Source organism: Verticillium nonalfalfae (assembly GCF_003724135.2).
Source record: "Verticillium nonalfalfae strain VnAa140/NRRL 66861 chromosome Unknown scaffold_214, whole genome shotgun sequence".
NCBI classification, from domain to species: Eukaryota; Fungi; Ascomycota; class Sordariomycetes; order Glomerellales; family Plectosphaerellaceae; genus Verticillium; species Verticillium nonalfalfae.
In genome coordinates, this window is record NW_021167439.1 from 1 (window position 1) to 24,503 (window position 24,503).

General features: G+C 59.4%; 8 protein-coding genes across 8 annotated transcripts; 3 read left to right on the plus strand and 5 right to left on the minus strand.

The window, feature by feature from the left end:
• Positions 1 to 12: 12 nt before the first annotated feature.
• Positions 13 to 1,385, minus strand: D7B24_003858 (uncharacterized protein; the record flags this gene model as incomplete). The annotated part of the gene is made up of 2 exons (XM_028638044.1): positions 13 to 984; positions 1,055 to 1,385. Coding segments are annotated over 2 exons (1,303 nt in total), but the record flags the coding sequence as incomplete, so codon positions are not given.
• A 501-nt stretch (positions 1,386 to 1,886) lies between these two features.
• CYS12 (Cysteine synthase 2) lies at positions 1,887 to 3,275 on the plus strand (the record flags this gene model as incomplete). Its single annotated transcript, XM_028638045.1, has 1 exon — positions 1,887 to 3,275. One exon carries the CDS (start codon positions 1,887 to 1,889, stop codon positions 3,273 to 3,275), a length of 1,389 nt encoding a protein of 462 aa, XP_028490487.1.
• Positions 3,276 to 3,729: 454 nt separating this feature from the next.
• DST1 (RNA polymerase II elongation factor) lies at positions 3,730 to 4,789 on the minus strand (the record flags this gene model as incomplete). The annotated part of the gene is made up of 3 exons (XM_028638046.1): positions 3,730 to 3,738; positions 3,800 to 4,582; positions 4,652 to 4,789. 3 exons carry the CDS (start codon positions 4,787 to 4,789, stop codon positions 3,730 to 3,732), a joined length of 930 nt encoding a protein of 309 aa, XP_028490488.1.
• A 1,034-nt stretch (positions 4,790 to 5,823) lies between these two features.
• On the plus strand, positions 5,824 to 7,677 carry D7B24_003861 (uncharacterized protein; the record flags this gene model as incomplete). The annotated part of the gene is made up of 1 exon (XM_028638047.1): positions 5,824 to 7,677. One exon carries the CDS (start codon positions 5,824 to 5,826, stop codon positions 7,675 to 7,677), a length of 1,854 nt encoding a protein of 617 aa, XP_028490489.1.
• A 789-nt stretch (positions 7,678 to 8,466) lies between these two features.
• On the minus strand, positions 8,467 to 10,749 carry D7B24_003862 (uncharacterized protein; the record flags this gene model as incomplete). Its single annotated transcript, XM_028638048.1, has 6 exons — positions 8,467 to 8,507; positions 8,560 to 8,939; positions 9,006 to 10,240; positions 10,303 to 10,381; positions 10,535 to 10,559; positions 10,746 to 10,749. 6 exons carry the CDS (start codon positions 10,747 to 10,749, stop codon positions 8,467 to 8,469), a joined length of 1,764 nt encoding a protein of 587 aa, XP_028490490.1.
• A 3,397-nt stretch (positions 10,750 to 14,146) lies between these two features.
• D7B24_003863 (uncharacterized protein) lies at positions 14,147 to 15,100 on the minus strand (the record flags this gene model as incomplete). The annotated part of the gene is made up of 2 exons (XM_028638049.1): positions 14,147 to 14,413; positions 14,657 to 15,100. The coding sequence occupies 2 exons, from the start codon at positions 15,098 to 15,100 to the stop codon at positions 14,147 to 14,149; spliced, it is 711 nt and encodes a 236-aa protein (XP_028490491.1).
• Positions 15,101 to 16,115: 1,015 nt separating this feature from the next.
• On the minus strand, positions 16,116 to 19,228 carry D7B24_003864 (uncharacterized protein; the record flags this gene model as incomplete). The annotated part of the gene is made up of 4 exons (XM_028638050.1): positions 16,116 to 17,624; positions 17,689 to 18,233; positions 18,289 to 19,026; positions 19,105 to 19,228. 4 exons carry the CDS (start codon positions 19,226 to 19,228, stop codon positions 16,116 to 16,118), a joined length of 2,916 nt encoding a protein of 971 aa, XP_028490492.1.
• A 3,552-nt stretch (positions 19,229 to 22,780) lies between these two features.
• On the plus strand, positions 22,781 to 24,340 carry D7B24_003865 (uncharacterized protein; the record flags this gene model as incomplete). Its single annotated transcript, XM_028638051.1, has 3 exons — positions 22,781 to 22,972; positions 23,432 to 23,833; positions 23,888 to 24,340. 3 exons carry the CDS (start codon positions 22,781 to 22,783, stop codon positions 24,338 to 24,340), a joined length of 1,047 nt encoding a protein of 348 aa, XP_028490493.1.
• Positions 24,341 to 24,503: the final 163 nt, after the last annotated feature.

A 24,503-nucleotide genomic window follows, 5' to 3' on the forward strand; every position in this document is an offset into this window, starting at 1 on the left:
GGGAGAGGATACGCACGAGAGGGGTCGTCACGGGCACGGTGCGGCGCTCGAAGCGCGTCTGGACGACGGGCGCGTTGAGGCCCTCGATGGCGTCGGGCAGGGCGTGGAAGTCGCTCGTCAGCAGGCGGTGGGCGGGGAAGTACTTCTCGAGGACGTCGAGGTACTGCATGAGCCGCGTGGGTATGTACTCGGGGGCCGAGAGGTTGGGGGCCAGGGGCAGGCGGCTGCGGAGGTCGCGCGCGAGGCGGCTCGCCGGGTAGGGGGCCGGGTAGCGGCCGGCGGTGGCGGCGTGGCGGACGCGCAGGAAGCGGGCGGCGACGGGGTCGAGGCGGGTGTCGTAAAACTCGTAAAAGTCGCCGTCGTCGTCGATGAGGACGCGGGCCTGGAGGGGCTCCTCAGTGCGTAGGTCGTAGCGCAGGCAGTCGTGGGCAAAGTTGTCAAAGACCTCGAGGGCCAGGAAGAAGCAGGGCGAGGGCACGCGCTCGTCCCAGTCGAAGATGGACTTGTTGATGATGTCGACCTTGTCGGCGTGGCCCGAGGCGCGCAGCAGGTTCTGGCCCTGGAGCGCGGCGAGGGAGGAGGAGATTTCGATAATCTTGTACTTGGTGCGGGCGTAGACCTGGGGGTCCATGTCGCGGATGTAGTCGAGAATGTTGAGCATCAGGGTGCCGCGGCCGGCGCCCATCTCGTAGATGATGAGGTCGTGGTAGGGGTAGGTGGTGAGGCGGTAGTTGGAGACGAGGTAGCGGGCGATGGCCTCGCCGTAGTAGGGTCGGAAGAGCTCCGTTGGCGTGTGCCACAGCGGGCGGTCGTCCTTGACGCCCTCCTTGTCGTCGAGGGCATCCTCAAACTCGGTGTAGCGGTGACCCAGCTCCTTGTAGAAGGCCGGTTCGTGGCTGAAGGCGGGGAAGTCAAAGGGCTGGCCGGGGGAGAAGATGACGGCGTTTTTGGAGAAGTAGCCGTAATTGGGATTGTACAAGCTGTCTGGAGGGAGGTGTCGTCAGTTGGGGATGCTGTGCACACTCGGTCAGAGGACACCCTTGACAGGACATACCGTCGACAAAGTCTCGCATGAGCATCTTGACCTTTCTTGGCCTCACGTCGCGCCCCTTCAGATCCTCAGCCGTGACGAGAGGGTAGGTCTCAAACTCCTCAGACCTGTCGGCCGGGAACAGCTGGGTCCTCTGCTGCCACCTGCTCTCGTTTGTCTTCTCACCCTTGCCGAGGCCGGACTTGACGGCATACTGTCGTCGTTGGTGATGGTGCGGTTGGCGGCAGATGTGGTTCGCTGCAGGTCGAAGCCGGGCCGACAATCGCTGTCTGGACTGGCAGGCGGGATGGCGGAAGAGCTCCCTGAAGAGGCGGGTGACGATTGGCGAGTCCATGACGGGCGTGCTGGGTCAGCCTGGCGTGGCCGTTGACTCGGGGACTCTGCCAGACTTGGGGTATGGTGATTGATGTCCTGTATGCGGTATCGACATCCAATGTCCAATTCCGATGCATTGGCTTTGACCGTGGCCCGAGCTCCCCATGACGGGCCAGACGTTAATCCGGCAGGGGTACCGTCCACCGTTAGGGCCAGCACAGCAGCTAGCACAGCAGCCAGCACAGCAGCCAGAACGCTGAACGGGGCGCTGAACGCTGGACGCTGCAGGAACGTGGATCGGGTCCCTGGATGACATCACCCCCTAGCGCCTTCTGTCTCTGGCCTGGAGAGTCCATGGAAAGAAAGCCTCAGCTCGCCGCATCTGTCTGACGACCTCCTTCACTCCATCTCCGTATCATTCATCACCCATGACACCACCATCACCTCGAGCCCTCATCGAGACGTGTCACTGACGAGAGGGGGGAATTGACGAGGTATGGATCTCAGCAGCTGAAGAGCCATGTCGCTAAGCAACCACCCCAAAGCCTATGGCTCGGCCGCCATTGTCGTCGCCTTTTCGGCAGGCATCCTCGTGACACTCGGCTTCAAGGATTTTTATCCCGACCTCGAGCGTCGCTATCAGCGCCACCGCCGCGCCGTCCGCCGTCGCAACACCAGCTCGTCGACCTCCAAGGATGAGGCCTCGCGCCGCGGCTCCGTCTTTTGGGGCCCGCCCGTCCAGCTCGAGGACCACGAAGGGTCTGATGTCGCCGTGTCCGACGACTTGGCCGCCACCTCGCAAGCGCCGCCCATCGCTGACGGCATCGAGGGCGCCATCGGCAACACGCCGCTCATCAACATCAAGTCGCTGAGCGAGGCCACGGGTCGCGTCATCCTCGCCAAGGCCGAGTTCCTCAACGGCGCCGGCCAGTCACCCAAGGACCGCGTCGCCCTGTCCATGATCCGCACCGCCGAGGAAGCCGGCCTGCTGGTGCCCGGCCGCGGCGACACCATCTACGAGGGCACCGTCGGCAGCACGGGCATCGCCCTGGCAACCCTTGCTCGCGCCCGCGGCTACCGCTGCCACATCTGCATGCCCGACGACATGGCCGTCGAGAAGAGCGACCTGCTGCACCGCCTCGGCGCCACCGTCGAGCGCGTCGCCGTCGCCCCCATCACGAGCCCCGCCCACTTTGTCAACCGCGCGCGCCGCCTCGCCGCCGCGCACGCCGACACGGCCGCCGACGGCAGCACCGGCTTCTTCGCCGACCAGTTCGAGAACCCGGCCAACTGGCGCGCCCACTTTGAGGCCACAGGCCCCGAGATCTGGGCCCAGACCGACGGCCGCCTCGACGCCTTTGTCGCCGGCGCCGGCACCGGCGGCACCATTACGGGCGTCGCGCGCTACCTCAAGGACGAGGCCCGCGCCGACGCCCTGCGCGTCGTCCTCGCCGACCCCCAGGGCAGCGGCCTCTACAACAAGATCCGCCACGGCGTCATGTACTCGAGCACCGAGCGCGAGGGCACGCGTCGCCGCTCCCAGGTCGACACCATGGTCGAGGGCATCGGCATCACGCGCATCACGGCCAACTTTGAGGCCGGCCGCGACCTCGTCGACGACGCCATCCGCGTCACCGACGACCAGGCCTGCCGCATGGCCCGCTGGCTCGTCGAGAAGGACGGCATCTTCGTCGGCAGCAGCAGCGCCGTCAACTGCGCCGCCGCCGTCGTCGAGGCCATGAAGCTGCCCGAGGGCAGCCGCGTCGTCACCATTCTGTGCGACTCGGGCACGCGGCACCTCAGCAAGTTTTGGAAGCACATTGCCGAGATGGGGCTGGAGGACCAAGATGACAAGACGGATCTCTTTTCGACGCTGGGGCTCACTGTGCAGTCGATAGCATCAACATGATCAATCCCCCACGTACTGTATATGACGCTGATCTGAGGGCGGGTGTTGCATCCGGACCCGTTCGTCTGGTCCTGTTGTTCTTGTTCATTTCCACCGCGATGCATACGTCACAGTGTGTCTTCAGTAGAGGTGGGGAAAAGGGCAAGTGACCGAATGTCAAGCGCTCTGCTCATCTAGTGTGCATCATACCACCTGAAAGCGTCCTTGGAGACGACAGGCGAGCAACATGAGGGGTACTACCGAAAGTACAGTGAAGAATGAAGAAAAGAACAAGAAAAACTTGCCAACGCCGCCTGCGTGTGTTCCGTAAAACTCCATACCAATGTCGAGACTCGCACACCTTCGAGTCCTGATAAACAACCGTCCGCCCACAGCTGGAACGCAAGGGGATGCGCCTCCCCGATAGCCACACACTCTCTGCCCCTGTCTCTCGGTCTTTCCCTCTCTTGCTCGCTCAAGAAAACTATGCCGTGGTCAGCCAAACAGGGATGAAGATTGTAGGAAGGGAAAAGAGGAGAATATACCTTCCACCGGTTGCCACACACAGTACACTCGCAAAACGTCGTCATGGGCTCGTCGGCACTGCGCGTCTGGGCCTGGGTGTAGCTGACTTTTTTCTGGCCGCACTTGCCGCACTTGAGGGCGTCGCTGATGCTCTTCTCGGCCATGGGCACCTGTGCCTTCTTCATGTTCTCCTCCTGCAGCTCGTTCTCGCGCTTGCGCTGCTCGGCGCTCTTGAGCTCGTCCTGGGTCATGGTGACGAAGCGGTCGGCGGTGATCTTGCCGTCCATGATGTTGCGGCCGAGCTCGCGGTTCGTCTTGACCTTGAGGTTGGAGAAGAGGGACTTTATCTTCTTCTTGTAGTCGTCGGTGACGCCCTTGTAGTGACGGTAGGCGGCGGCCTCGCACTCGACGGCGCGGGCGACGACGGCGTCGGGGGGCTGGGTGCTGCGGTAGGCGAGGCCGTTGTAGAGGAGGCCGAGGCAGTTGTCGCGGGTCGTGTCGCCGGTGCGCTTGATGCTGACGCCGTCCTTGTTGAAGTGGCGCGTCTCCGTGTCGCCCTTGAAGGGGGCGTCGGCGGCCGAGGCGGGCGCGGGCGAGGCGGAGGAGCCGGAGGGTTTGGAGGCGGCGGGGGGTGTCGGGGAGGCGGCGGTGGCGGGCGAGGACTGCTTCAGCTTTTGCATGCGCGAGGCCTTCTCGGCCTCGACGAGCTTCTTCCATTTGGTGACGAGCTCGGTGGCGATGCGCGCAATGTCCTTGTTCGAGTTATGGCGCAGCTTGCCGACGAAGACGCCTGCGCGGGTGGACTGGGGGGAGGGCATGTGTCAGTAGGCAGGTGTCAAAGAGGCAGGTCGCTCGCCGCAGCGTGTACTCACGCGCAGCATCTCTTCGGTGGGTGAGGCCTCTTTCTTGAGGCGCTCGAGAATGGACAGCGCATTCGAGGGCGGCTCGTTGGCAGCGACGGTTTTCTGCAGCTGCTTGATGCTGGAATCGAGCTCGCGTTGGTCCATCATTGTGGGCAGCGATCCAAAGGCGAAGGAGTTGGGCAGTCGGGTGGTCGGTCAGGCAGTCGGGACGTCGGGTCAAGATGGACCAAGTCGCAAGGGTAATTGAAGACGAGCTGTCAAGCGAGTGTGTATGTGCGTGTGCGAATGCAATGATCGCAGGTCGGATTGTTCAAGCACCGTCGGTTGATTGACGAGGCGAAGAAAAAGGTGGGACTTATTTTCAGGCTTCTGGTCGTCGTTCGTCTGTTCGTTTGGTCGACGTTGGTGGAGGTGCTGGTGCTGGTGCTGGTGCAGGTGCAGGTGCAGGCAGGGGGCAGGGGCCGGATCCGGTAGGATATTATGCCGGGGGGAGCATTTGGGGGAGGGCAATGGGGGAGCATTTTAGGGAAGCATTAGGGGAGGATTTGGCGGGGGGGAGAACAGAGAGAGGGTGGGTGTGCCCTGTGATCGACAGAGGGGGTGCCCTTAGGTGCGAGGAAGGAGCTACGTGAGTACAGAGGTCAGTACCTACCTGAGCAAGGCAGGAACGGCACCAGGTCACCTGCCCTGCGTGCCTGTCACCACTGGACCCTGCCAGGGGCGGGAGCCTATCTCCCCACGGTTCCAGACCGCTTAAGACCCCCCTTTAAGAACCCCCCGAGGAAGGTACCTATGACGCCAGAGCCGTTGCAGCTCAACAACATCCACCATCTCCATCTCCATCCTCGCTCTCGAGCCTTGGTCGACGCTTGACTCGATTCACACCTCTTGTCGCTCCTGTTCCTGCTTCTGCCTGGCCCACCAACATCCAATACATCTTGACGGCAACCACATGAGTCACAGCCAAGCTCTACCTTGACCTATTGCTTCCTACCCAGACAGGCACACAACACTTCATATCGTAGTTGCACTTCCATCGATTCGCCACCACACCAAGACATATACACACTCCTCTCTCAACTCCTGTTGCACATCGCTCAACTCGTGTCGCACCGAATTTCTCTTCCTCGGTGCCTCTTTCTACAGAGGCTTCTTACAGGCTCCAGGCCGCCGACCCAGCCATGCCCTTGAGGCGAGAACCATCTCGGGAGCACGAGCTACCTGTCGAAAGCTCCTGGCGCATGGTCGAAGGCGGCGAGAACGACAGTTTCGACACGTCCATCGTCCCCGAGCTTGACTTCGAAGACGACATTCCCCTGTCGAGCGGACCCTCCCAGGGCAACTTCAGCCTCGCCTCCCAGGACAGCGCCCACAGCATCAGCGACTTTGTCGACAGGGCCGACGACGAGCGCGTCATCCTGCGCACGCCCTTTCGCCCTTCGATCCCTACGACGCGCCAGACATCCGACGATGTTCATCGCACGCCTGAGCCCGAGTTTTACATGCCTTCCATCCACATGGAGAGTCCGAGCCAAGGCCGCAGCAGCAGCGGCCGCTCTTCGAGGACAATCCGGCCCACCATGGACGAGAAGGAGAGGATCGCCATGCGCCTGAGGAACCAGAGGCAGCAGTCGGGCTACGGTAGCCTCCTGCGGAAACGCAACAACAATAGCAGCAGCAGCAACGATGCGAGGTTCGGTGGAAGAGAGGCCCAGCGCCAGCCAACAGACCGCCAACAGCAGACGGTCGGTCGTCGCGTCATGGACTCGGCGCCGCACGCCCTCCTCGACGTGCTCGCCTGGGTAGCGGACATTGTCGGCATGGCGCTGCGCATGCTCAAGCTTCCCCTGGCCATGATGTTCGCCGTCTGGCTCATGATCGGCGCCACCATCATCCTGCGCAACATGGTCACCCAGTCCATCACGACGTCGCTCTCGCCCATCTGCAAGATCCCCGGCGTCGGCGCCCTCAGCCTGCCTTTCTGCCCGCAGTTTGGCGTCACGCCCGCCGGCTCCGACGAGCAGCTGTCGGCGCCGGGCGGCCAGAGCGTCGAGTTTGACGACCTCATGAACGTCCAGGCGAGCTTCGAGCAGGTGCTCGAGCGCAGCGCCGACGGCGTCTCGCTGCCCATGGAGATGAAGCGCTCCGAGTCGTCGATCCGCGATCTGCGCACCATGGTCCGCTACTCGGAGCTGCCGGCGCGCGACGAACTCGTCTTCCACTTTGACGAGTACATTGCCACGGCGCGCCAGACGGCCTCGGATCTGCAAAAGTTCAACACACACGTTGGCTCGGCCGTCGACTCAGTCATCTCCATCAACCACTGGACGTCGCGCTACCTCGACGCCCTGGACGCATCCACGGCTGCCGCCGACGCCGACAGCGCCGGCACCGGTCTCGCCGTCTGGACCTCCTGGCTCTTCGCTCCCTTCCAGCCCGCCACGGTGCCCTTTGACGAGCGCGCTCTCCTCGACAAGTATATTGAGCACACGGCCCTCGTGTCCGACCGCATCGCCGGCCTCCTCGTCGAGGCCCAGGCCGTGCTCCGCCTCCTCACAAGAGCCGAGGACCACCTCTCGCTCATATACGACGTTGTCACACGCTCCCACCGCTCCGTCCGCGACTCCCGCGACGATGTCCTCTGGACCCTGTGGTCCCTCGTCGGCGCCAACAACCGCCGCATCAGCGACCTCAACGGCCAGCTGCGCCTCCTGCGCGCCGTCGACACGCAGCGCTCCCAGGCGGTCTCCCAGGTCTCGGCCCTCGTCGTCGAGCTCGAGAAGATTGAAGCCGGCCTCGGCGACCTGCGCGACCGCGTCGCCGAGCCCGGGCTCGCCCGCTCCGCCATTGGGCCCGGCCCCGGTCTGGGCGACCGCGGCGCCATACCCCTGAGCGTGCACATTGAGACCATTGACCGCGGCGTCGACCGTCTCGAGGAGGCAAGGCGGCGCATCCGGGATGCCGAGGATGACAAGGTCAGGGAGGCGCTAGCGAGGGGCGGTGTCAAGGACGAGGCGAGGGCGATCGATGCGTGACTGTGACGTGCGCCTTTCATAACGAATCATGACGGATGCCTTTCCTCCACCGGCATCAGACGACTGTTGATTTTTTGCATCTTCCTCTCTTTTAATTCACATATATACATCTCAGTATACCCAGGCGAGCTTTGTATATACAACAGGCAAAGAAATCAAAACGAACATGAAACGATGTCGTGAAGTCTTTTGTGAAACGACATGTTCTTCACGTTGACGTGTGTGATGGGATGAAGCAACACGTCAGGACACGGTCACTTCTTCCCACTACTACTTAACACGACATGATTCAGCACTGCTCTAGGCAATCAAGTAGGCCATCATGAAAATGGCAACCTCAGACACATGCGGCCAGTCATTAAACAGTGATTCATATGCTGCTACAGCTTACTCACAGGCACGATCCATCTGACACCTATTTTTCAGTTGCAAAATACAACCTCCCAACCCGCAATGTTTGATGCCTTTCCTCGCCCGGTGCCAGGGTATATATTCCATCCAACGATACTCCGTGAAAACCAGCCCTGGATGCCCATGTGCCGAGCAGACAGCATCCGACCGAAGACGAGAGTGTGGCCGTGTGCCGCACCCAGGTGCTACAGTCTCGGTCCTTCCGCCCTTCTAGGCAGCCCGTGCATCATATCGCAGGGCGGAAAGGGACTGGTTTGCTGTACTGTCCCGTCCTGTTGCTGCTATGCACAATGAGCCAAATATAGCAACCCTCCAAACGCCGTTTCCATGCCAGCGCTCGCATTAAAAAGAACATGCGCCAAATCAGTCAGGCCTCGTCTATGTAAATCCCGGGAACACCTTTGTAAACGCCTTTCGCCCTACTTCGAGTCAGCACAAGTTGCGTTCGTAGCAGCCACAGAATCAACTTACACACAGGACGCCGCCCGTCGGGGTCATCCAGAGGCGTGCCAGCTAGTGTGCGCATGCGCTGACGCGCCAAAGCCGACGGACTCTTTCGACCCTCGACCTGCCGGGGCTCGAGTGGCTGCTCCCCAGGTTGAGGCGCCTGCAGCTGTAAATCCCGTGGCTTCTTCCTGCGCTTCGCTTTCCGTGACGAGTGGTGCGCTGCAGCGGCCGGCTGTGGGGTCTGTAATGTCGAGCGATGGGCTAGGCCATCGCCTTGCGGGTCGACCGAATCTTCTGCAGGTTCTTCCTGCGTCGTCTCCAGTGTCCGCTGCGTGGATGGCGGTTGTTGTGCCGCGTCCGCCGGTGATGAGGATGGCCTGAGTACCACGTCCGATTTGCTCGGGCTGACCGGTGTCAAAGGAACCCCAGTCCCTCCTGGTAATGGCTGATGTTGATCTCTGCGCCGCAGCCATTTCCCCCACCTTCCGTGCTTTTCCTCGCCGCCCTCATCGTCCGAGTCATCCAGAATCACACGCGAGCGCAGCCGTCGAATGGCACGCTCGCGCCGCACCATGGCGTTCGAAATCTTCGGGCAGTATCCGCGTGGTAGCATATTCTTCTTGCAGATGGGACATAATGAGCTGTTGATGGCTAGAAATTCGTCGATGCACTCGGGATGGAATATGTGTCCACAGGGTAGCTCGCGAATAACGGACACACGGTCCTCGTACTGCTCCAGGCAGATGTGGCATTGTGGTTGGTAGTTGGTGGCGATGGTGTTCGCAGAGCTTGTTAGGCTAGATCGCCGAGTGCGCGAGCTCGACATGACATCGGAAATGGCTCGTTGGTCGGTTCGTACGCTTCGTGGTGATCGCAGAGACCGGGTTGCCAGTGGTGTCGAGGGCGCGCTGGCGACTTCTGGCTGATAACTGTACGTAAAGAGGGGGAACTCTCGGATGTGAGCAGGTGGCACCGCCATTCGCTTGATTCCCATTGCTTCTAGGTCAACCTCTCTGCTGATGACGCGGCGCCGCAACGAAGCCCGCCTTTGTCGTTGCACGAGATGCATGGTGACGGAGACGCATGCGATGATGAAGAGCAGGGCGCCTACGACGATCAAGATCCAGGTCCACATGGCTGGCAGATTCTGTTGGTCGGTTATCGTCAATTCGGTCCATACTCGTATATAATCTCGAGGATTCGGGTCGTGTTCGGCTTGGACTTCTTCGGCAAACGGTATCGTGGACGGGTCTCCAGAGTACAGACTGAGCTGTTTCATCATCTTCGAGCCTTCCGAGCCCGGGACTGCAAAGACAGGAAAGTGATTCTGGGAATGCCAGGTGCCGCCATCTTCGAGATCCCATATCGGAGAATTGACGCCTTGAGGTTCTCTTGTGGAATTGTTGGGGCGGTAGAATATGAACGCCCGAATGGGATCGAGGCGAGCAGCGGCTAGGTATGCCTTGGTGCATGTAGAGTTAAACCAGGGCGCAAGTGCAATGAGGTTGTACATGGGCGGGGGCAGCTGTTCTCGCGTGGTGACATTTCGCGGGATCAGATCGTATTGCTGTTCGTAGCATGGATTCGCTTCCGAAATCTCCGGGACGTAGAGGAGGCCGCGGATGATGCCGTTTCGGGTCTGCAAGTTCGTTCGGGTCAGAGTAGTTAGGTTTGTTCTCAACGTATCGACATATCCAAGGGTATCCTGCGACATTCGGCGTTAGACATTCTGGTTGACAAAGGCGGAAAGCAGAAAGGCGATCGTACATTGAAGGTTGTGATGTTCCGGATGATTGTGCTCGGCACGGTGTTGGCGCCGCTCCATACAGGGTTGCTGAAGAGTAGCCTGCAATAGTCAAGTCAGTTGTTGAAGCGTCGCAGGAGGCCAGCGCACTGGTTGGTTGGGATGGAGGCCCGCGTCGTTGTCTGTCGTCTGTTGACGGGAAGGGCCACAGGGCGCGAATGGTCGACCACACGAAGGAAGGCTGGGAGGACTTACACTCGATTGTAAATCTGATCGAGCGCTGTGAGACGTCAGTGTCGGAAGCTAAGCCAAGGGGAAATCGAGGTATAAAGCGGTCGGTAGGAGAAAGCTGTGTGGAGGCGATGATGGTGAAGGGGACGGAGGCGTCGTCAATTGAGGAGTATCGCCGATGACGCCTCGTTTGACTGGATGGAATGGCAAGCTGAGGAAGAGAGTTTGTTCTTACACATGCTGCGCTCACGTCGCCGAGCATTGGACTGGATACATGGAACCCAACCGCTGAAGGAGTGTTGACGATGGCGGCGGAGTGGGTTGGTGTGCGAATGGGCAACGGTTGGAGAAGGGAAGAAGAGGCAGCAGGAATGCGCGCCAGGCAAGTGTTAAGGCAAGTCGAAGGGGGGAGTGGAAGCGCTGTTCGATATCGGAGTCGAAGTGGGTTCGGATCCCACTCGGACAGGACGGGGGGTTATCTGTTGGAGTTTGCTGTCGCTGCTGCTGGCTGCTCGTGGATGACGGAAATGAGATGTGGTGAGGCGCTGGGGAGCGATGAAGTCAGGGCGTTGGATGGACAGGCCCGGCGAGGACGGCACGGGAAATGGTTCAGTTGAGCAGCGAGGAAGAGATCCGAGAGGGAGGTAGTTGGCTGGCTGGGTGGGACGGCACGGGTAGGCGCCTGAACGGGGGGGTTCTAGAGGGGTGGGCGCACGCTGTATTGGAGAGCGGGGGGGAGGGGAGGGGCGGCGGGCTCGAATGAATCGATCTGACGGCGTCCTAGGGAGGAGGTAGGCGACTCGAGAAGAAGGAAGAGACGTAAGAGATGGGGCGCGTGGTCGAGAACGGGGTTTGGCGACACGTCGGGGAGGCCACTGCACCGGGACCGAGACCAGGACCAAACATGAGCCGATTCGAAATGCGACCGACGGATGAGGAGCAAAGCCGGACAGGTAGCGAAGGGGAGCGGGGGGACGAGCGCAAAATGGCAATGCGTTCGCAAGATGCAAGATCAGAACAGCAAGTTTTGTTAGGGAAAATCAGATTGATTGGGGACCGGGAGGTTGCATTGCCTTGCCTGAAGCCCCCCTTGTCATGCAAGCAAGCAGCAGCCGGCGACGGTTTCCTTTCCCTTCTCTTTCCTGTCATGTTCCTGCACCTAGTCGCGCCTGTCTGCCTGCCTACTGCCTCATCTAGGTAAGGTACCTAGGTAGGTAGGTAGGTAGTACCCTGGCTGCTTGGGTACAGTACATGGTACTTACCCGCACCAGCTTGTCCGCAGTTGGCCACTCTGAATCGACATAGCCCACCCAGGCAGGCTCGAACGAGTCGCTTGGGAAGGAGGTACCCACCCCAATTGCCCGCCTAGGACGAGACGAGGGGCCTGGTACTGGGAAGGGCATCTTAGGCCAGGCTAGGCGGAAGGGGGGCCTCACTTGGTGCTGCCACCTGCAACCGCACCCCTCACCCACTAGTGGCCCCTCGAGCGCGAATGGGATCGAAGCCAGGCCATGTTCCCCCCATGTCTCAAGTGCGCCATGCGACGCGTGTCTCGAGACTTGGGAGATACATCGGAGCAATCTACCTACCAGTACCTCCCTGCCTGAGCAGGTATCTGAGGTGCCGCAAGGTTCGCGGCGCTCTGCTCTGCTCTGCTCGTCTAGTCTCCTCTCTACGAAGCTTTCCCTCCACTATCTCCAAACTTCCATGCTGCCTTAGTCGACTTGAATAGGGAACGAAAGCCTGCACGAAGCATGCTACCCTTGCAACTTGTTCCCTCATTGTCTAGCGGCAGGAGAGACATCACCGTGGTTCAGAATCTACGTCTGACTCGGTTCACACGCCCATGATGAATACAGTACAACACACAATACAGCGTTTGCAGCCGTCCATCACACACCCCTGGCTTGCCTGCCGACAGCCAGCCTGCACATCCCTCGTCAGAATGATGCAGCTTCGCGGACCCTCGGCGACACAACAGTCACCGATGATTCGCTTGCACAAAGTCGAATGGCCATGTTGCTGGCATTTGCTGCCAAGTCGAGGGCGCAGAAGCTTGTCTGTGGCTCCACCGCCATACAGCCCGGACCTGAGCGCCGCCTTGTTATCTGCCGCCGCCATTCGCAGCCATATCAGTCAGTACCACAGCCCTGACGCCTGGCGTGTGACAAGGGACAACACGATCTGCTGCTGGGCCTGTCAACGCGGCCCAGTCGCTGCTGCACGGTTAGTTTCCGACAGAGCCGTTATATCCGTAGTGCGGCCCTGTCGGATAACGGCACAAAAGCAAGCAACGTCGACCCATAGCGCTTGATCCTTCTGGTAAGCACGAACCTGCACTGCAGTCCTAGCGCCAAGTCACACTTCTCGGGCACAATTTGCTACCGTCGGGGGAGGGCAGCCAGGAGGGCAGCCAGAAGGGCAGGTGGGAAGGAGGCACAAGACACGGCCTAGAATTTCTCACATCGCTGGACGACACTGGATAACGACCGCGGCGCACTTGTCGGCTGTTATGCACTATTGTTCACCAAGTTGGGAGCCCCTCTTTTGCTTGGCTTCCTTGCGCCCAATCCAAAGATAGCTTGACCTCTCTACGTCATGCCATTCCGGGCGGTCGACGACCTACGAGCTAGCCAATAGTCCAGCTGTTTGCGCTCTCTGGGTCCTGAGGAGCGGGTCCGCCTTCAAGCTCGACAACGACGCTGACACCGAGACGCTCCAGACTCGAGGGCCAAGGAAGGCTGAGGCAGGCCCAGCCCATTCCCTCAGCCAGATCGATGCCTGGCTAGCAGAGCTTCCGTTGAAGCGGTAATGGCTCCATTGCGGTCCGCTGGTCTTGGCCGTCTCGTGAAGCGGATCTCATTGGGCTTGTGATACGGTCTATTGTAGCGCGGGGATAAAACACGACTTGGCAGAGGTCGTACCAATTGGTGAATGGCGTTGCGCCTCCGGACTGCAGCTTGCCCGTCTTCGTTAGAGACGTTCAGCTACCGCTACCATGAATTCCCCTCTAAATGGTGCACGTGGTGTGGCTCGTGGCCATGTTTCTTTTGCTTATTTCGACGTCAAATTGACTCTCCCGGATCGTGATACCCCTTTGGCACGCCATCTGATGCTGCGAGCCAAGAGTTGCAGCGTTTACGAATCTTTACATCATCAGTAGCATTCCTCGGGGAGCCTCTGTCTACATTCTTCCTATGACAATGTTTAAGCAGCTCTTCAGAAGCCAAAATATCAATGAAGAACCAAGTCCATAACCACTGCTTCATGAGGCTCGTGATGATGATGATGTGTCAATGTGGCCCAAATGGACCTTACGCAGCCTTATGCGCGGCTTTCATGGTACTGGTCATAATTCAAGGCTATGTAGCTTTTATCCTTGAATAGAACCAGGTCAGTTGCTTGAGGACAGGAGGCCTGTTGACATATCTGACCACCCTCGCAAGCCGGTCATCCTGTTCGATTCCCTCGAGGGTGACTAGTTGCCAAGACATCTGGCTCCAGCAACCAGGTACAACAAGACAGAGGACCGTTCCGTCTGGTCTAGATGTACTGAGAATTGATGGTGTGTGGATCAGCCCAAATATTCCTGGCAACGCCTTCACCACTGTCAAAGCCCCATCCCATGTCCCACGCTCATTTGAACATGGCATTGTTCTGCCTCACACACCCGCTGCGAGACGTGAGGGCCGCAGGGCATGAGACCTGGCGGAAGTTCACCTGGGGGTTGTCGGCGTTCAGGAACCAGTCGAAGCGCCAGTAGCAGCCGCTCTTGAGCGCCTCCGGGAAGGCGTCGCACTCGGCGCGGCTGCGGATGCCGCCGTACTGGTCGCCCCAGCCGTTGGGCGGCGCGTTGTACTGGGCCGTACAGGCGTTGTAGATGCCGACTCCGCCGCCGGGGATCTATTGTCTCTGGTCAGCACTGTGACTTGCATTTCCAATTTTCTGCTGCGATCCACGGGGTTTTGAGTGAGGGGGTGGAGAAGGGACATGGTCAGTGTTTGTTGCCCGGCATGCTAAATGCTGACGTCGCTCCGGAACGCAGCCAAGGTCCTCCGATTTTGGGTCCCCACCCTCCGGGAAGGGGGGCTCCGCTCCGAACACTCGGCCGCAGAGTACAAAACGCCCCCCAAGGAAGAAACTCACCGCAAGGTCAAAGTGGTTCGAGCCGAGGTCGGCCCCCGTGTTCGTCGCCTGCACGACCATCTTCTTCCCGGCCACCGGCCCGCTCGTGAACGTGAGCTCGTAGCACGCGCAGCACCACGACGCCTCGTCGCCGCCCGCCACGCGCACGGCCGCCCACCCGTACGCGAGGTCCGCCGACACGGCCCACGGCGACTGCCCGCTGCACATGTAGGACGTGCCGCCGGCCTCGCAGCCCGAGCGCGCGTTGGCGTCGCCGAGCGGCCGGTCGTTGATGTCGCAGGTCGTGACCGGCCCGCTCGAGAGGGCCGCCTTGCCGGGCCAGGCGCACGAGGGCTTGCAGCAGTCCCAGTAGCGGGTTGTGCTGCCGCTGCCGGAGGCCTGGGCTGCTGTAGGCGTCAGGTGGAGGGCGAGGGGGAGGAGATGGGTCAGGAGGCTGGCGTGCATTGTGGCGAGGTGGTCAAGGCTTGTCGTGATGATGGGTTGATATCCGAAGTAAAGCGGTATACGAGGAGGTATGCTGAACTGAAAGACTATGTTGAGGTCTCTGGGTGTCGAAAGTAGTTGCCATCGTCGCAGGATGTCCCTTTTATACCACCTTGACGATGTACTGGTGCACTGATGAAGTCTGGTTCGACAAGACGAAAATCTTGGTTTCCTCTAAATTAACTTGCTCTCGGCCAAATTCACAGCAGCGATGAACCCACGCCAGCACATCTACCGCCCAAGCCGCCATCCCGAGCGACACCAGCGTGGCTGGCTCTCAGGTAGAGAGCTGGTGACGAGCACTGCATAGGAAACAACTCTCACGAACCTCCACTTCGGCCGAGACATGACCAGCCCAAGAGGGAAGCAAACACGGAGCAGGCTCCGAGCCATCGATTCATGGTCAGGTACGTGGCCATGGTTCCTAGTAAACGCCCCTGCTCGTCCCCCGCAATCTATCCGGCGGTTGCCGTGACGCGCGAGGGGAGAGGGAGCCGCCATTGTGGCTGCATCGGGATATTGATCGGCAGGCTGGCGGTTCGAAATTGAGTGAGCCCAGACGGGCGGGCGAAGTGCGCTGCGAGACTCTGGGTGGCCGAGGCATGCGCGGGGAATAGTATGATAGCGTGGGTCCAGGGCTGACGATGTGATGTTCTAAGCTTCACCTGTACCATGGGCGACCGGTCTCTACCTTCCTCTTCGAACGCGACGATGCCTCGCTAGATCGTGGCCGTGTTGATGTCCGCCCGACATACCTCCGGGGTCGCGGCGTGCTACCGGCCGCTAGGGCCGAACATTCAGGTCCAAGCTCGACTTTGCCGTACGTTAGTTATCACGAGCAAGCTCCAAACATGTGACAACAGATCAAACCATGATATTTCTACTTCTTTTCGTCATTATTGAACATCTCATCATCATCCGGCGTTACTCATTCCACCACGTCAGCCTCAACGCCTGCCGCCACGGCCCATACCCCCTACCAGCGGCGCTCCTGGCTGCGGTTACGGCTTCGGTTGCGTTCCTGGCTGCGGTTGCGCTCCCGGCTGCGGTTACGTTCGCCGCTGCGGTTGCGCCCGTGTCCACTACCATAGCTCTCTTCCTGACGGCCGCCGTAGCTCTCTTCTTGGCGCCCTCCGTAACCACCGCCGCCGCCATCGCCGTAGCTGCTCTGTTCCTCACGACCACCGTATCCAGAGCTCTCCTGACGGCCGCCGTAGCTGCTCTCCTGGCGACCTCCGTAGCTGCTCTGCTCTTCACGGCCACCATAGCCAGAACTCTGCTGACGGCTACCGTAGCTGCTCTGCTCCTCACGCCCGCCATAGCTGCTCTCTTGACGGCTGCCATAGCTGCTCTCCTGGCGGCCACCGTAGCCAGAGCTCTCCTCACGACCGCCGTAGCTGCTCTCCTGCTGACGGCCACCGTAGCCGGAGCTCTCCTCACGACCACCATAGCTGCTCTGCTCCTGGCGACCACCGTAGCCAGAGCTCTCCTGGCGTCCGCCGTAGCTGCTCTGCTCCTGGCGGCCTCCATACCCAGAGCTTTCCTGGCGTCCGCCGTAGCTGCTCTCCTCTTGGCGACCACCGTAACTGCTTTGCTCCTGGCGACCGCCGTAACCCGAAGAACTACCCTGGTACTCGTGGCGCTCGGTGCGCTGCTCATAACCGCCGCCCTGCGATGGCCGCGTCTCAGTCTTCTCCTCGTAGCCGTGGCCGCTTGTGCGCCCACCAGACTGTTCTTCCTGCTCGTACTTCTTGTACTCGGTACGGCGACCACCGTCAGGGTACTGGGTCTCCGTTTTTTGCGCTTGAGCATACTTGTTGCCAGAGTGACCGTATTCGGTCTGGGTCTGGGTGTACGAGCCATCGTTGTTCTTGTGGCTAGAGGTAGTCTTCTCCTTCTCATCGTTACCGAAGACCTCGCCGAAGATAGACGAAGCAGCGCCGAGCAAGCCTCCTGCGCCAGAGCTCTGCTTCTCCTCCTTCCGCTCAGGCTGCTTGTACGAGGGTACCTTGACGCCAGTCGTCTGCTCAATGATGCCAGAGATGGCACCAGTAGCACCCGTGATGATGGCGCCAGCCGCCTTGTCGGCAACCTTGTCTTCCCACGTCTCGGGCTTGCCGCCGAATTGCTTGTGCATCTGGAGCTTGCCGTTGCAACCGTGGCCGTGACCAGTGTCGTGAACACCAGGCTTGTGGTTCTCATTGTTCTTCACGCCATCACGGCTTAGCTTGCGGCGGTAATCGTCTTGGCCCTGGCGGCCAAGGCCCTCCCACCAGTTCTCAATGGAACCAAAGATAACCTTCCTGCCCTCGCTGATACCGTCGTTGCCCTGGTCACGCTGAGCGGGGTGGTGGAAAACACCATAAATGATGCGGGTCAGGGTCTGGTTGACGTCGATGTTCTCGTCATCAATGGCAGACATGATCTGGGGAACAACCCAGCGAATCATCTCAGAGGCGGTGCGGCCAGCGGGCTCGTTCAGAAGCTGTAGACGTTAGTAAACCATACTATGGATTTGTGCTGCGACCGGCAAGAGGCTGTGTGCTTACGTTGGTGAAGTGATCCTTGGAGAGCATGGAGTGCGTGGGGTCGGAAGACCGGTTGTCGTTGAAGACAATGTGCTGCTCACGCTCGCTGCTCTCCACGATCTCCTGCGATCCAGTCTTCATCTCGTTCTGGATCTGGTGAATGACAGGCAGAATGAACGGCGCAATATTCGTGTACACGAACTTGGTCATCTGCTCCTCCAGCTGCTCGAGAATCTTGGGAAGAACGGGAATCTTCTCAAACTTTTCCGAAATGCTCTGCATGATATCATCGTGGAACTCAAGCAGAGGCATGATCTGCTTGAAAATGTCCTGTACGTAACGAGTGAACTCCTCGGGGTCGCGGGGCGACACCTCCATGTTCTGCATCTGAGACGAGTTGCAGTTCTGTTGGATCTCGTCAACCCGGTCGCTCTGATGCTTTCCTCCAAAGATGCCGTCAGGAATCATGTCAAGGAGGTTGCGGAGCATGCTGGTATCATTGTTCTTGTTCTCCTGCAAAGTGTTCTCGAGCTCCTGGAGCTCGTTTTGCTTCAGCTTGTCCGTAACTAGAAGCTGTTAGCTTGTGATCATAGAACCCATCGCGCCGAGGCAGCCTCATACCTTCGCCCGTGACAGAGTGAAGAAAGTCAACACCACCGAAGGTGCCGGTGACGAGAGGAAAGACTTCATCGCGAGCACCCTGAAGTCTGATACCGGTATCGCGACCAACGTGGGGGAAGATGTCGCGCTCGCCCTTCTCGATTAGGGCAAGCTCGATGTAGTTGCTGTGGGCGAAAAAGTCTTCGAGGCAGTGAAGACCAGTTCCCAAAAGACGCAGAGCCTCAAAGAGATCCTCCTCCCGCTGGTTGCGGCCATATTTACGACCGAGCTCGATGCAGTTGCCCAGTAGGTCGCGAAGAAGCTTGGCAGAAGTCATAATGCCAGCCCTCTCATTCGCAATGTAGTTCTTCATGCCAGTCTCGGGGTCGACGGCAAGCTCGACGCCCTCGTCAACGGGACCACGAAGTCGACGGTCATATCGTCTGGCATCCTCGTTATCGGCATAGTTCTTGGGGTTATCAATGTGCTCCTCAGGGCGGTAGCAGCCGAGCCTGTCAGCCGTCACCTGGAACTCCTTCGAGCCGTAGCCGAAGGTGAGGAAACCCAGCACGCAGAGAACGAGACGGATGGCCTCGGCCGAGACGGACTTGACAGTGCCGACGTCGACGGCCTGCGAGTAGTCTCGTAGCCAATTGCCAAAGTACACGCGCGAGACCATCAGCTTGCTGAAGTTCTTGCCCTTCAGAGCGCGAGCCATGGCAATGTTAAGGAGAGCATCTTCAATGTCACCGTGGCGCCCTGTTCAACATTGATTAGCCCGAATTGAGCACTCGACAGGGCCCCAGAACAGGATGGGAGCAGAAGGAAGAGACGCACAGTTGACGCCTTCGACTTTGGACAAGCTGGCAATGTTGCCAGCGCCGAAGGCCAAGGTTGGCTGGGCGAGGCAGACCAGGACGATCAGCCCAACCCATAGGATGGAGGACGAGGATGTGATCATGACGACTTTGTATCCTGCTCGATTCTTCGTCCGACTGCAATTCTATTCGTAACGATGATGGTATTTGTGACGGAGATGGGGGGCCAAGGTATCAAAATGGAAACTGAAAGGCCCGTGAAAGATGTTGGCAAGGAAGATAGGAAAGGCAGAAACGGAGGAGCGGGGTGGAATATAACCAAGGAAAGGGAAGAGGTAGAAGGGAAGGAGGGGCTTCGGCGTTTGGCTTCAGGGCTTGGGGCTAACAGGTCTGGATCCTGGTATCAGATGCCAAACAGAAGCAAGCTGATGGTGGGTGCATTGCGTGGTGAACCGAACGGGAAACAGCAGCATGCCGTACGAGCTGATGGCCAGCAGTCGAGACGCTTGGTTCTGGGCCTATGGCATCATACCCTTCGCCTGGCGCCCAGGAAGAGCAGGAAGCTTGCCTGCAACCCCACCACTCGCACGCTCATCGTTGGAGGGTTTGGAAGGGTTTGGAGGGGTCGGTGGAGGGTCGAAGGAGGGATGAGGGGTGGTGGATGCCGAGCAGGGGTCGAGGAGGGGGCCAAGCTCGGTACATGGCGACTGGCCGAGAGTGCCACACAAATCGCTCGTACCTTCAGCTTCGATGGTCTGCACCGCCTCTCGGACCAGGGTCTGCGACAAGCTCATCCAAGTCCAAGGAGGGGGTAGGGGTAGGTGGGGGGGGGAACGCGAGGGCTTCGAATGGCGATCGACACGCTTGGATAGAGGCGACAAGCACATCGTTGCGGGCGCGTATCGACGAGCTGCCCACGCCCAACTGGCCATCTGAACGACGTGAAGCCAGGCAAAGACCAGGATGCTGTGCATCCACGAAAGCCTCGGTAGCCTTGAAAATGATTTTTTTTGTGCATAATACAATCACTTCCTGCATCGTGCAAAAATCGCCATTCTCAATATTAAGCATCACTTTGGATGACGAGGAAACTCGAAGCTTTAGGAGCTGCGGGAAAAGCTGGTGTCTCGGAACACAAGAACGTTGCAGGCGGCAATCAGTAGTGGACGATCGAAAAGGTGGGTGGGCGGTCGGTGACCAAAGACGTTTCAGTACGAAAGCTTCATTCATGCTGGAGCTTCAGCAAGGACCCATTAACCCCATCACTGTCCATGTTGCTGTCATCTGCGACTCGCCAGGTGCCTTCCTGGGACCTGGTGCACTCAAAGTCGCTTGTGGTCAGCCAGCACAAGCGACAATGTCCCAGTCCAGTGTATATGTAGGCCTCCTGGGCTAGGTACTCGCTGAATTTGGTGTCGTAGGTAATCCGCAGCGATCAGCGGCCAACGTGTGAGTGGCTTGTGTGCCTTGTTTATGTTCTACTTCGCGTGCGACGGGACTGCTTGTGACACTGGGGGACACATGTGCAGAACCGACAATGTCACCGTCCCCCGCATAGCGCGTCCGGGCATATGGCCATAGTCATTGTGGAAAATGCGTGCGCCAGTCTGTGTATTCCGTACACAACTGGTGATGCGGGATACCTGTCGCGTGGTTAATACCGAGCCTAGGTGAACAAGAAAGAGCAGGGCTCTCTGTTCATCGTCGGTGATCATTGCGCTGTGACAGCACATCAGCCGCCAAGACCCAGCGGAATGCCCTCTGTTGCGGCCGACGAGAGATTTACCTCGCTGGAAGGCCCCGAGGACTGGTACCCCACAGCGTCCAGGTCGTCAACGCGCTCCTGGATTCTTTCCTGGCTGCCTGCCTGGACTCTTCACTGGCCCGGGGCTCCGAGCACTGGGACTAGACTTATCAGAAGGGCTGCAGCACGACCGCCCGCTACCCAATGGGACGCTGCCGTGGCATTTGTCGAGTGTCACAAGAACGCTGTTATTGGAGTACCCGTCAGCGACAGGAACAGCCTGGCCTGACGGACAGCGAGAGATCGAGGCCTTTCATCCTGGGGCCTGGCTGGGAGAGTGGGCGGGGGAGAATGTGCTGATGCCTGAGGCGGGAGCGTGCCAGCTGCCGGTGCCCTCCACCGCTGCTCCCCCCCGAGTCCCAAGACGCCCCTCGTCGGTCCCAGCTGCGAGTTCGTACCACATCACTGGATGGTGTACCAGGCCAAGTCACTTAGGGGTGGGTGACCTATTGTTCGAGCAATGCATCCAGTGGTGACTCTTGTGGCGTGAGCCCATAGGTCGCAATGACGGCCTCGACAGAATATAAAAACATCTGCCTCGTCTGCAATAATGTCCTCGACAGGTATTAAGCACGTCAACATCGTACGTCGACAAGCAGCCGTAGTGTTGTCGCAGAACTGATGCGGACTGATGATGGTTATGTACACATTGGGTACAGGCAGGACGCAGGCAGACGTTGAAAATGGTGACGCGATGTCAAGAGGGTTGCGGGCGGGGAAGTTGAAGACGCAGGTCACGTTGGTAGGTTGAGTTGGGACCCCGATTTCCATCAGTCAGGAAGGCGGGCATTGCAAGCTGGTGGTTATCCAGCGTTACTGGTATCGTGCATCGGCGGTGCAGTGGCATGGGATGGGGCTTGGTCCTGGGACGATGCAGTGAGCCCTGAAGACTCGCACATCAAGGCCGAACTCCTAGTTTCCCAGGTCCCATTTACCCTGAGAAGAGGGCGGGTTGCCAGCAGACAGGCTCGGAATGGGCGGGGGGCCAGAAGGGGGGAGCTGAGAGGGGAGGGAAAGGAGTGAATGTTGAGGGCGAGACGTGACGGCGGGGCAGCCCGGATGGGATGGGATCAGTAAAAGACTCTCTCCACCATTTGGCGTTAGGTGGGCTGTAATTCGCCTGTGTAGTGATCCAAGTCTGTGGTCAGGTGCATTTCTGATGGGAGCCGCGGACGGTGGAAGACAAGTCCAGTCTCAGGCACTCATGTGCAGGCAGATAGCGCAGGCAGGTAGCCTAGAGGGGATGGGGACGAGGCAGACGGCAGGGGAATGGGCAAGTCAGGTGGAACGAGAAAACCCAGTAGTTGCGGGTGTTGGACGGGTGTCATAGTTGGTGGTGGGAGGTGGGAGAGAGTCTGAAGGCAGAAGGCAGAAGGTAGGAGGCGGGATAGCAGGACCTACCTGAATTCCAGTTCCTGCCTGGACCGCCCTCTCCCCCCCCCCCCCGCGAGTAGTGGCAGTGGCAGTGGGCACACGTAATTTTTTCCCCTCCTCACCCCCTGGTGGCCCTGATGGCCTTGGTGGCCCTGGTGGGCTGCACCTGCCGAATTTTCACGCGCGCCTCCAGGTCGTTTTAGGCGCTGCGCCCAGCCAGAGTGCTACTGATCCCAAATCACCCAGCAGCCCCGCCGGCCTGCCCGATAATACAAAACCAACCCCCCGCCCTTCCGTCAGGCCCCTCCCCCCGTCCCAGTTCTCTCCCCCTTCACCACCAAATTTCCAGGCACTCACGCGCCCCGAGACTACCGCTTTTACTACCCTCTCTCCGCCGCGACATTAATTCTTCGTCGCCTGAGACCACCATCTCAACCAGCATCAACTTACAGCGCTTCTCGCACTGCACCCCGCACACCACACCTTCGCGTCACCACTAGACACACCCACCCTCACAATGGCACGTCCTACTAAGAAGCAGATGGAGGAGGCCAAGAAGTCCGCCGCCGCCTCTGCTCCCATCGTTGCGCCTGCACCTCTCCCCATCGCCATTCCTGCCGTCCAGCCTGCTCCCCTTGTCGCTCCCGGCCTGGTTCACCAGCAGCCTCGCCACATTGACCCCGAGGGCTTCATTCGCGTTCGCGACTCGGTAAGTCACAAGTATTTTCACTTCCTTCTACCAACCATCAATCACTGGCCACACCCGCCCTCCACAACACGCTGTGTTGTGTTTTGCTGTAATGCGCAACTGGCCTGATACATCACTTTATTTGTCATTGGGATTCATGACCTCTCGCATGCTTGGATTTTCTTCGCTCTCCCTCTTGTTTTTTATTCTGTCTTGTCAAGTCAGAACCGGAGAGGAAGAGAACGAGACGCGTCTGGTTATTCTAGTGCACGGGAGGGGAGCCCTGTCTTGTTTACAGCGTCACGTCCCATTCGGGCAATTGTGACTCCCCGCGTTTTTTCCCGCTGGAGCTTTGACCCACCTACCCAGTCCACTACCCGACACTCCCACCAGAGCTACCCTGTATAGCGCGTGCCACGGCGCACTCACCATGAGCCTGACGAGTTATTCATTGCCCCAAGTGCTAACTCATACCCCCAGGTCCACCAGCGTCTCCTCACCATCTTGGAGCTCATCAAGTCGTTCTCTGTCGACTACTACCGCCAGACCAACCTGCTTCTGGGCGAGTCCGCTAATGAAGGCATCCCGGGCATTGATATCCCCATTACCAACCTTGAGCATGCCGCCCAGCACCTCGTTGGCATCAACGGCCTGATGCAGGCGGGCCCTGAGTATGGCGCCCCCATCGTTGAGGAGAAGAAGGAGCGCAAGAAGCGCACCCACGACCCCAATGCCCCCAAGCGCCCCCTGACTCCCTACTTCCTGTACATGCAAACTGCTCGTCCCATCATCGCCAGCGATCTTGGCACCGACGCCCCCAAGGGTGCTGTCCAGGAAGAGGGCCAGCGTCGCTGGAAGGCCATGGGCCAGCAGGAGAAGAGCGTAAGTGATACCATGTGATCTTCCTGTTGAACAGTCTTGCTTACACGCTACCAGGGTTGGAACAACGCCTACCAGTACAACCTTCGTCTGTACCAGGCCCGCGTTCACTCGTACAAGGCTGGTAACGTCGACGCTCGCGTCATGAACGACGACGATGCTCTGGTCTACGCGGACAACAACGACATCCCTCTGCCTCACGTTGACGGCGAGGCTGTTGCCGATGACCAAGACGCCATTGCCCAGCAGCTCCAGCAGGCTGCCCCTGTGGCCCAGGCGTCTGAGGAAGAGGCCTCGGAGGAGGAGACGCCTGCGCCTTCCAAGACGCCGAAGAAGGCTGCCAGCCGCAAGCGCAAGTCGGATGCCGCTGACGTCGAGCCCAAGTCCACGCCTGCTGCTGCCACGCCTGCCGATAAGAAGAGGCGTCGTGTGAGCAAGGCCGTTGACACAGAGACCAAGGACGAGCCCACGGCGACGAAGAAGAGCCGAGGCAAGAAGGCTAAGAACTGATCTCGCCAGGCTTTCTTCTTTTGTCTGTTATGTGGCTTCCTGCGTTTCTGTTAATATGGGTTTCTCTTTACTCTGCGGGTTCGGAAGATGATACCTCGTTTGCCGCGCCTCGTCATCTTTTCCCGATGAGGGTCCTGCTCTGTGTCTGCTTTGCCTCCGGCTG